The sequence below is a fragment of the Rhinolophus hipposideros genome (genome assembly GCF_964194185.1).
Source record: "Rhinolophus hipposideros genome assembly, chromosome: 1".
In the NCBI taxonomy this organism is placed as follows: domain Eukaryota; kingdom Metazoa; phylum Chordata; class Mammalia; order Chiroptera; family Rhinolophidae; genus Rhinolophus; species Rhinolophus hipposideros.
Genome location: NC_138047.1, coordinates 20,920,021 through 20,932,352, shown reverse-complemented (window position 1 = coordinate 20,932,352; position 12,332 = coordinate 20,920,021). Strand labels below are relative to the sequence as shown.

Below are 12,332 nucleotides of genomic sequence, written 5' to 3'. Positions count from 1 at the left end.
TCCCTCCTGCCCAATACATGAATCATCCCTTTATCCAGTGTCTCCACACTGTATATGCTCCCAGCTCGTTCGTCAGAGTAGCCATGTCAGTTATCAGAATGGATTATCAGAGAGAGAGAAAGAGAGAGACGAAGAGAGGCCACATTCACAAAAATTTGATTACAGTACGTTGTCATAATCGTCCTATTTTACTATTAGTTATTGTTAATTTTTTGCCTAATGTGTAAATTAAACTTTATCATAGGTATGTATGTATAGGAAAAAACATAGTCTATATGGGCTTAGTATTATCTAGGTTTCAGGGGGGTCTGGGAACATTTCCCCCGTGGATAAGGGGGACTATTAAATAAAAAATGTGATAACTAAGTATTTTATTTTCTGGTGCTGCTCAGTAATGCACCATATATATTTTTTCTTTTTACTTTTTGACCCCCCTTCACTCATTACATAAAAATGTAGCAGTTTTGTAGGTATAGTTGACCTGATTGTTCTGTTTGAATATGACAAAAGGTTACATAGATGACATTCAGGAAAATGTTCTTTGAATGAATATGAGTCAAGTATTTTACTATGTATCAAAAAGCCAAGCTTAAAGCAAAAATGGCTTGGGTAAAACAAAAATTCAGATTGTACCACTACTTTTAAAAAATGTGTTTCATCTGTAAAAGAAATATAAGTAATATAGCCACTAAATTCATAAAAAACATGACTACTTTTGAAAATGTATTTAACATAGTGAATTTGTACTGGCTTTCCTTTCATGTTTCTTAGTGTCATTTTTATGGAGTGTATATTTATATAATCATATATGTTAATGGATTATCAGGCTGTGCCACATGTGTCCGACTCACTTATTAGTCTCATCTCTTATACTGTGCAACATGAAGCAGTCAGTGGAACTTCCATTAAAATGAATGGAATTGAAGGACAAGGGTTTCACTGAAATATGGTTTATCTATTGTCTTGTCAGGTATTCCAAATTTTACATAAATTTATACAGTAACAGAACAATGTATTGCCTTAAAATACTATATGAGCCTGAACCTAAATTAATAAAGATCAAAAAATTTTTAAATGTCAAATATTACCAATACCTTAACTTTCTTTGATCTGGTCAATTACGTGTCAGTATGCACGTTGCAAAAAAAGCAAACAATATTAAAGATATATCCTCTGATGTAGTTGCTGTCTTCATTAGAATAAGAACGGTATGACTCAGATGGCTTCATTTCAATTCATTTAAATCTGAAACTACGTCCAAACAACTTTCAAATGTTAAATAAGCGATGTAATAAGCATCTAGAGGAGATAGGAGGAAGCATAAAACCAATATCCTGATTTTTTATAGAAAAGAGTCAATCAGTATTTGTGTGTGATTCATACATGGGGCTCAAAGAAGGGATTCCTAGCCCCTAACAATCTTCATTTTCTTTTTTTTTTTTAAACCATTGAGGGAATTTGGGGCTACATCTTTTATATCAAAGAAACTATCTGAAACTTTGCAATTCTGTCAACTTTATTTCCATTTCCTATTCTCCTCCCCGACTGTTAAACCCAAGTAAAACTAAATTTTTACACTTGTAATAGTCATTGTAATAGTTTATTGTAATAGTCATTTTTATAAAACTTTTAAAGTCTGTCCTTTTAACTCATCATGTCTGGGATGAAATTCACCTGATGTTATGAAGGATGGATATTGCTAATTGATGTCATGATTATTTTGCCTTTCTATTTTTTGTACTTTAAAGTATTTCTTGACCTTTTCAACATGAGTATTTGTCATTATAATTGAAAAATATTTTTAATATGAATTTATTTACAGTATCTACATTGTGAGGTCTGATTTTAATGTATTTCAGCCAATAGAAACATATTTTAATAGAATGGGTTCAAGGAATCGTAGTGAAAATTCTGGGCACTGTATTTCAGTTAAATGACTGATACATATTGGTAATAAGGAGTAGCTGAGAAAACAAGTGCAAGGTTATGTCTTTGAAGAACTGGCTAAGGAGTTTGGTGAATAGACAGTTACATGAACTAGAGTAGAATATTTGAATTTCAAAGATTAATGATAACCTCCCACATTGTTTTAAAATCAGCGATCTCAGTATCATGACAGTCCTACAGCTTTCACGGGCTTTGTGTTTGTCTATCTCCTCATACCACAGATCAGGGCCCCAGGGACCTGAATAAATGGATTTCAGGGTGTCCACAAACAGGGAAGAAATGGAAAAAGAGGAAACCATTGCTTCACAGCAAGAAGAAAAAGCAGAGAGTGAGGAGATTAATCTTACATTTTCTTTTTAGGAGAAAAAATTAGATGCAGTTTTGAATATAATCAAATGGGATGGTGGTAGGATATTTTGCCAATCGATTGAGCAGTTAAAAATGATTGTGTGGGGTGGCCGATTAGCTCAGTTGGTTAGAGCGTGGTGCTAATGACACCAAGGTTGCCGGTTCGATCCCCGCATAGGCCACTGTGAGCTGCACCCTCCCTAAATTTAAAAAAAAAAAAAAAATGATTGCGGTTTCAGAAATGTGTAAACTATTGCCAGGAACACCAGAATTAGTATCCAGCCTTTAGGACACCACTCAATAACTCTGAACGCAATTTTATGTGATGAAGAAATAAACAGTTCTCTATGTACGTAAAACCCTGTATGTATTCAGGGTTTAATTTTATTTCCAAAGTAGAGCATGAATCTTTCTCAGTCTTGGAACCGAATGTTTAAAGTTTAACATAGTTAATAGGATTTTCAACTCTCTAATTACTTTTAAATGCTAATTTTGTTCATTCTTAAAGAGACTTTCCAAATTGTCACACTATATGTCATCTATTAATTGTTTTAACATCTTTCAGAATTAATTCGTAATTAGACCTCTGTAGCCATGGCTAGTTCTGACATGAAACCAAGATCAATAAGTCGTGCCAAAAAATGGTCGGAGGAGATAGAAAATCTATACAGATTTCAACAAGCAGGATATCGGGATGAAATGGAATATAAACAAGTGAAACAAGTTTCTATGGTAAGCTATATGCCTTTACAAACCTGAACTCAAATGAGTTTGTTAGACGGTGAAAAGCATTAAAATAAAACAAAGAACCAGAGAATAACTGAAAGGGAATTCTACTCCAACTCTCTTGTTTTATTGACAAGGGGGCTAAGGCCCAGAAGAGTGATTTTTCAGACAGGCCAGGGAAAGAGGTGGTCCCTCAGCATGGAAATACTAAGAATTTTCTAGCTTTTATTGAATAACTGTGCTCTGATCAATGAATCTTTTATGGTAGACCATAAAAGCAGAATCTTTTTCCTTGCTCAGGTAATTCTATTATCAGATATTCAGTTTGTTGTGTAGCTATTATTTCTTTCCAGTTTCTTTTCTACTTTGACCATGAATTATAAGGGGGTTGAATTCTGTTTATTATGGAAATTATAGGTGACAAAAAAAAATCCACAAAAAAACATTTGAGAACAACTCCTGACTTTGGTTGTGCATTCCAGACTTTCTTGAGAGATTAGAGACATGACTTTGCTTTACAGAAACAACATTGAAATCTAGACATGGCACCAGTTTATAATGTGATTCTTTTAAAAATTTGTTTATTCTACTGGATACTAGGTGACTGAGTTTTTGAAGAATATTGTAGAATATGACAGTACTCAGAAATGTGTTTTAATGTTCAGATTTGGGGTTACAACAACGTATTTATTAACTTAGGTTTTAATTTTCTTTTTAGCACTAACTCACCATTTTTCAGACTAATTCATGTGTAGACTTTTTAGATCTGTATATTCTCTTCTTCATTCTACTCTTTGATCTCTACTTACTATTTTCTTAATAAGTAGATAAGAAAAGGAATAGGCATTACAGAGCTAAAATGTAATGGACTCTTTAATTTAATGGACATTAATTTAACAGATATTAGTAAGGCTGGTGAGGAATGAAGTTAAAAACACTGATCAAGTGAAGATTTGATGACTGTGATGTTTCCCCTGCAGATACCCAAATTCTTGGGTGCTCAAGTCCCCTCTATAAAATTGTATAGTATTTGCATATGACCTATATTTGCATATCAGCTACAGCAGGGTATGGCGGCACCGTGCTTGGCACGTGGCAAATTCAAGTTTTGCTTTTTGGAATTTCCTTTGGGGGATTTTTTTAAAAAAATGTTTTTGATCTGCAGCTGGTTGATTCTGCAGATGCAAAATCCATAGATGCAGAGGGCTGACTGTATCCGTCCTCTTGATATCTGCTAACATTGTACTCTGTCCCCATTACCAAGAGGTTAGCGTTCGTTACTGTATCATCCATGGCTTTTAAACAGATAAAACACAAACATGAGCATTTCAATGCTCTTCAAAAATAAGCCTCATACCTTACCTTAAGATTGGGATGCCCCTAAAAACTGTGTAAGACCCAGGATCATACAATGTGCTCATAGATACAGCTGCTCCTGCACCCCCAGGTCCAATACTGTTGTGATTGAGGTAAAATCAGATTGAAGAGAACAATAAGAACATCCTTAAAGAGGAAGTCCCAAAATGCACCTGACAGGTGTGTGTGTGTGTGTGTGTGTGTGTGTGTGTGAGTGTGTGTGTGTGTGATGAAGGGAAGAACAACCCTAGTCACGGTACGACTTAGCAGTTATGGAGAGGTTTTGCATTTCGCTTCACCCATTTATTGGGTACGTACCATGTGCAAATGTCTGTGCCAAGCGCTTCAGGAGATTAAACACATAAGCACGTGTCCGACTTCAGGAAATTTAGTGAGCCAGTGGGAAGAGTACAGGATTCAGTCTGTCTAGAGGTTGCAACCGGGCTCTCCCTGATGTTAGCTGGGTAATCTTGACCAAGGGTCTTAACTTCACCGAGCTCAACTGCCACATGGCCATGGCAGTGCCTATGTCAGAAAACTGTCACAGGAATAAAATGAAAACGGGTTTGAGGTGCCTGCCATGGTCATGTTTAATAATACTATGTTGAGTGAATGAACAGAACGTATTCAATGAAGAATAGCTTTTATTATTCTTGTATCTTGGAGTAGAAGATTTAGAATAACAGAACAAATCGTGGTGTCCCTGACATGACAACTAAGGATTGAGCAAAAATGATTTTTAAAAAGGATTAAGACTCAAACTCAGGAACTAAAGCAGTGGAAGGAATCACAATACGGGGAATTCCTTAAATAAAAATGTATTAACTTTAAAAAAAGGGAAATGACAAGAACAATAAAACCTTATGCAGGTTAAAACATGTGTCTTACAAAAAGAAGCACAGGAATTCAGAGGAAGGTAAATATCGTTTCCTTTGCCAATCATCCTCAGAGAAGACTTCGTGCCCCCAGAGGCATTTGCAGTGGGCCTTGAAGGGTAGACAGGGTGGTCACTGAAGGTTTGCCTTGAATGTCATTGCCAGCAGACAGTGGCCTGGGGGGTGTGAGTGAAGTTCTTTGTACTGTCCTGTTTGATGTGGGCAGTGTTAGTGTTTGCTGCTCTCCCTGCCTAAGGAGAGTTGTACTTGAGGACCATAGCACTCTTCTCCATCATATTCTCAGGAGCAAAGTTTTTCCTAGATTGAAGGGGAGTGATCAAGTAAAAAGCCAAGAAGTAAAAATTATGAAATAGCAAAGAGGTATAAAAAGAAAAATGTCTAGAGGTTGATGAGCACAGAACCAACATAGCTTTTTGAAGCTTCTTTATCCCATAGGAAGTGGTGTGGATATTCTGAAGCAGCAGCAGTTGTACGTACTGTTTCTTTACTGCATGAGATGGTGTTCAAGAACCTAGTAAAAGAAAGGGAACCTGCTGCTGGCCCCAAGAGGAAAAGAGCTGTAATGGTGTATTGTGAACACCTTCCTTTCTCTGCTGAGGGCAATGGAAACTACGAAAGGTGGGCCGGACCTAAGTAATAGAAAGCATGACTATTTTCTATATTGTACATATCAGAGAGCCTGCCAAGGTTCATCAGATATGCTGCCACCTGTTTTTGCCAATTCCTAAATAAATGAGACACCAGAAGAAAATGTAAACAAACTGTTTAGAAATAAGGAAGGACATGTATTCCTTTGTATGGATATTCCAGTTGAAAGTTGTGGCTTAAAATTAAACTCAAAATGGATCAAAGACTTAAACATAAGACCTGAAACAGTAAATTTCATAGAAGAAAGCATAGGTTCTAAACTTATGGACCGTGGGTTCAGAGAGAATTTTATGAATTTGACCTTAAAGGCAAGGGAAATAAAAGCAAAAATAAATGAATAGGATTATACCAAACTTAAAAGCTTCTGCACAGCCAAAGAAACCATCACCAAAACAAAGATGGAACCAACTGAATGGGAGAAGATATTTGCAAACAACACCTCCAGTAAGGGGCTTATATCCAACATGTATAAAGAACACATACAACTCAACAACAAAAAAAACAAACAAACAAACAATTAAAAAATGGTCCGAGGACCTGAACAGACACTTTTCCCAAGAAGACACACAAACGGCCAAGAGATATAAGAAAAAATGTTCAATTTCACTAGCTATTAGGGAAATGTAAATCAAAATCACCAGGAGATACCATCTCACACCTGTTAGAATGGCTATTATCAACAAGACAAGTAATAACAAGTGTTGGAGAGGCTATGGAGAAAAAGGAACCCTCATACACTGTTGGTGAGAATGTAAATTGGTGCAGCCACTGTGGAAAACAGTATGGAGGTCCTCAAAAAATTAAGAATAGAGCTACCATGTGACCCAGCCATCCCTCTCCTGGGTGTCCACCCAAAAAATCTGAAAACATTTATCTGCAAATATATATATATATATATATATATATATATATATATATATATATATATATATATATACATCCCCTATGTTCATTGCAGCATTATTCACAGTGGCCAAGACATGGAAACAACCAAAATGTCCTTCTGTAGATGATTGGATAGAGAAGATGTGGTATACGCACGCAATGGAATATTACTCAGTCATAAGGAAAGATGAAACACTGCTATTTGTGACAACGTGGCAGAAGTTGTCCAAAAAAGTTGTCACAAAAAAGAAGTGGATGGATCTTGAGATTATTATGCTAAGCAAAATAAGTCAGACAGAAAAAGTCGAGAACCATAAGACTTCATTCATATGTGGGATATAAAACCGAAAGCAATAAACAAACAAGAAAAACAAATAAAAACTCATCGATACAGACAACAGTTTAGTGGTTACCAGAGGGTAAAGGCAAAGGGGGTGGTCAAAGAGGGATAAGGGAGTCAGATGTATGGTGATGGAAGGAGAACTGACTCTGGGTGGTGAACACACAATGCAGCATATAGATGATGTATTACAGAATTGTACACTTTAAACCTATATAATTTTACTAACCAATGTCACCCCAATAAATTTAATAAAAATTAAATAAAAAAAGAAAGACGTGCTTTTTAAGTGGGGAATGTGAGGATTGAAGTGCTGCCTATAGAGATGATGCTGAAGAACAATATTTGGTTTTCTAGACCATGAATCTTGAATATTAGATTTTTGACAATGAGAGAGTACATCTCACAAATCCAGAGGAAACATATCCAACAACAGAAATGCACTGACCTGATTAAGAAGGCATAACATGAACCTGGAGAGGAGGGGAAGAAAACTGTCCAGACTCACTCAGGCCAAATGATAAAGGAAGCAAACCGATATGACATACAAGAAAGAATCGTGTGGGAAGGTGAGAAAAGATTGCTGAGGACTATACTCATGACCTCAAATTTCTACTAAAAGTTGAGTTTCAAAGTGAACTTGAGGGGCGGCTGGATGGTTCAGTTGATTAAAGCACGAGTTCTTAACAACAGGATTGCTGGTTCAATTCCCACATGGGCCATTGAGCCTCCACAACTAGATTGAAGAGAACAACTTGACTTGGAGCTGATGGGCCCTGGAAAAACTCACTGTTCCCCAATATTCCCCAATCAAAAAGAAAATTGTTTTAAAAAGTGAACTTGAAATATGGACATGAGGAAATACATATGGACCTTAGCTATCTCGAGTTTAGCTGCTTCCTTTCACCACTATCACGCCATCAACAGTCAGCTCTAGGTGCTTTCAGAATGGGGTCTGGGCTTAGCCCTAATTTCCTCCTGGGGTATTACTTTTAGAAGTTAGGAAGTAATCATGTTTGAAATTATTTGTACACATAGGAGAATGAAGTATTTTGAACGTTTTCTCTATCTTGGCCACTGAGTACAAATTTAAATCTAGAGAGAAGCACCGACTTCGTTGTTTTGCCGTAAAAGGATTCAACTTGTGTTTTGGATGCGTGTCACACTCTCAAAGAGTTCAAGTGTTTTTAATTTTATACTTTAACTTTGGGGTGTGAGTTATACTTTTAACTGTTTGATAGTAGAATGTTATATAACATAAAGCCAGCTTGACCATGTTTGTATTCTGGCTGTTGATGTGCAGGTAGATCGTTGGCCAGAGACAGGATATGTGAAGAAACTTCAGAGAAGGGACAATACTTTCTATTATTACAACAAGCAGAGGGAATGTGACGACAAGGAAGTTCACAAAGTGAAAATTTATGCTTACTAGGCCTCTGTTGTTTGCGTTACTTGTCATTATCTTTTAAGATCTCATTGTTTCATTCCACATCAGGTAAATGTTTGTCATTTTACAAAACAATTCAAAATGCACACTTCAGTTCAAATGTTCTGAAACTCAGAAGCCTTGAAATTTGGTATCGATTCATTATCCTGTTCTGTTCCAAAATATAACTGCAGAAGCATTAAAGTTACACCTGGCTTGGTCCTGTTCTTTTTACTATTTTAACTGTGGGAAAATGACCACGATGCACAGGAAAATATAGCCCCATTGGAAACCATCCCACTGGTCAGGCTCGTTATGTACCGGTTACTGCTCTACTCCCCCTGACCCCCTCTTCCACCCATACACATACCCAGCCTTTACCACTTTCAAAGACCATCGCTTTGAACCACCAGATCTGCATTTTGTGGCCTGAGGGCTTTCTCTTGCCTCAGGAGTCCTTTGCCTCTTATTGCATAGACTGGAAATGCCAAAGGATGATGGACTCTGAACCCATCACTGACCGCTAGGAGGTGGGTAAAATGCCCAGCAACTTGGCACTTCCTGAGAAATGCATCTCAGGTGTGTGTGTGTGTGATACTGGCACCCAATTTCCCCAGCAGTTACCTGCAGCTGGATCTGACTTGGTAACATTATCTATTGGTCGGCTCCCTTCCCTGCCACTTCCCGCACACCCATCAGGGCTTCTTTCCTTCTGGAATCACCTCCTTATCCTTGCAGCCTCGTCCCAGATTTGGCTTCTGGGTTGCCCACCTAGACCATGTGTTCCTGTGCTGCCCAGTCACTGCAGAAACAGCCACAGTGCTAATGAGTGAGAAAGACTAAGAACTCCTCCCAAATTTGTGAATCCTGAGTGCTTCGAGATTACCTAGGTGAGAGATATCCTTTTAAACTATTTTTTTCACTAAGATTCATTTGTTAGTATTTACAAGTTCTACTCTCTGAATAGATTTTTGGAGAGGGGCTCATAGCCATGAATTCACTGAACTCCGGCTCCTGGTTTTCCAGAAGCACGGCAGGATGAAGCTCCATTAGTTTTCCCCATTCAAAATTGTCCTCCTTCAGTACTTTTTCTTTTCGAACAAACACATCATGGAAAAGATAAACAGATTGACAAGCTTCTTTTATGCCTTTCCCAACGCTGCATCCCCAAAGGAACCTGTGGATATGGTACTTTATCTTACGTGGCAAAAGACATTTTGCCGATATAATTAAAAGAACCTCAGATGGGCAGTCCCGGAAAGTGCGCTGCTCTGGAGTTGGACGTAGGCTCTACAGGGAGCCATGGCTGGTTGTGGCCTGCTGAACACCTGGCCCCGGGTGGCCTAGGAACGCTGGCCTCTCCCCTGACCGAGTCGTCATCATTGATCCTGCCCACCACCACCCAACACTCTCTGGGAGGTTCATCCACTCCTCCTCCAACTGCAGCGCCAGTTACAAGGCCTGGAAGCTGGACGCACACCTGTGCAAGCCCACGGGACAGAGATGGTGTGTGACCATGAAGGGGGTGCCACAGCCTTTGTGTGGGGACAGAGCCCCAGAGAGCAGTTTCCAGGCTCTCAGCCTCACGTGCTGGCTCGGGTAGTAGATGGCCGTCAGCTGTGGCTGGTTGGCCATCAGCTGTAACCATCGAGCCATTGGCCACTAATATAACTGCCGCGGCTACGTTGGGGAGTCAAGTCGAGGAGAGTCGCGGAGAGTCCAACAGAGCAAGAGCAATAGGTTACTACCTGTCCATCTAACTGGGCAAGGTGTATACACAGGCAAAATGATACCCTGACGGCCTCTTAAGCAATACACAACCCACTTGTCCTGAGCTGTCCACACGCAGTGGAGAGTCTGAGTGGGGCAAAGGGATGGGATGGGAAACCCTACACGTCTGAAAGCTCTGTGGCCCGAATTCTCTACATTTGGGGGATATTAAATGAAGTGGCCTCGTCTCTGTAAACACTGTTCTTTACTCTGTATGTTTGGCAACAACTTTGGTCAAGAACAGGAGTTCAGAGTGTTATCCCTTGTACTGCCAAAGCAAATCAACAAAGGCCAGGCCACATCAGGCCCAGCTCTCAGGGCCACCTGCAGGCACACGGGGATTTTGGACAACTTCAATGGCGCTGGAGAGATTTCAGAAGAGAGTACAGGCTGGGTTACAAGTCACACGGAGGGAACGACGAAGTGTCCTCGCTGAGAGCATTTGCTGATCATTCCAGCTGTCTGTGGCATTCCAGCTGTCTATCGCTCTGGGCTCTTTCCAAAATCATCAGCGTCTTGAGAACATAGGGAGTTTTAAAAATTGTCCTATAAAGTTGCATTTGTAAGTAGGTGATTTTTGACACTCACCCAACACCCTCCTACGGTGCCTGTGTTTGCACTCGCTGTGCAATGCGTGGGGTGCACGCTGCCTCAAAGAGGCCCACCTGTCCACTTTTCCTCCTACTTGCCTGGCTTTTCCATCCAAGCCTCCTTGGTAGCTTCTTTCTCTGCCTGCTGTTTCAATACTAGTGATTCTCAAGGCTCTGCCCTAGCCCATTTTCCTGTCACTCTTAACCCGAAATCCACTCATTCTCAGTGAATCCACAGGTCCACTTGGGGGACAGAGTCCAAAACCCCCACTCCCCTAAATGGCACTGGGCACCGGCATAAATAGTACACCATAAATGGGGTATTTCTTCTAGAAAGGTCTGCAGTACACATCGAGTTTTGGTGGAGTCTCTGACCCACCCCCAGTTCAGAACGCTGCTCTCTGTTCTCTCCAGGCCTTCTCATTCCGTGCCTTAGCTCCAATGTCCCCTGGATGCTCTAGATATTGTCCTCAGACCCAGGTGCCTCTGGTCAAATACTTTCTGGAAATCTCCCCTATAAGGCCTCACACTTAACACATCCCAAACCAAACAAGTCACCTTTCCCTCAAACCCACTCCTCCTGTGTTTCCTTTTTCAGTCAAATATTTCACCGTCATGAATCCCGCTGCCCAAGCTCCTGGAGCCAGACTGCTTGAGTCTGCTCCCTACCAACACGTGTCTTTTAGTCAGTCACTTAACCCTCTCTGTGCCTAAGTTTTTTCATCTTCAAAATGCAGATCATAATCATAGCACCATCAGTATTGTGAAGTGCCTGCCTACCTGTCAAAAATAAAAGCATCAAGTATTCGATACGTGTTTGCTCATATCGGGATGTGGTCAGGTCACCACCCTTTCTGCCTTAGATCATTACGACCGCCTCTGCCTTAACTTTTGTCTCGCTCAACCTTGTAGCTCCAGCCATCATTCTGAAGGGCAATTCTGGTCATTGTACCTTTCAACAGGTTCAGATCATTCTTTACATCAAGTCCCCAATCTTAAGATCGATTTCATCGTTCTCAAGATCAAGTTCAAATCTCTGGCTCACAAGGCTGCTCACGACCTGTTGCCCTGCTTACTTCCTCACTTTTCCTCTCCCCATCTGCTTGCTCTTGCTCTGCCTTCTGGTCATAGATTAAGGCTTATCCTTTCCTCTGGGACCGCATTAGTGTCCTCTGAGCAGTGACACAGGTTGTTCTTTCTGCTTTGTTCGCAGGTGGGCCACATCCTTCTTTCCATAGCCTGTGGGATAACGACTTATCTTTCAGATTGCTTCCTCTGTGCTCACCGCAGAGCCTGAAAAGTGAGGGTTTTCCATTTGAAATTGTTTTAAAACCATAAGAGTAATACCTTCTTAGGTACATCTCATAGACACAGCATATAGTTGCATTCTTTTTTAATCC

The 12,332-nt window shown here is 39.8% G+C and overlaps 1 protein-coding gene across 1 annotated transcript; it reads left to right on the top strand.

Annotated features, from left to right (window-relative positions):
• Window positions 1–2,883: 2,883 nt before the first annotated feature.
• Window positions 2,884–8,578, top strand: MEIG1 (meiosis/spermiogenesis associated 1; the record flags this gene model as incomplete). Its single annotated transcript, XM_081047167.1, has 2 exons — window positions 2,884–3,027; window positions 8,450–8,578. The coding sequence occupies exons 1-2, from the start codon at window positions 2,890–2,892 to the stop codon at window positions 8,576–8,578; spliced, it is 267 nt and encodes an 88-aa protein (XP_080903293.1). The 5' UTR covers window positions 2,884–2,889.
• Between the last annotated feature and the right edge of the window lie 3,754 nt (window positions 8,579–12,332).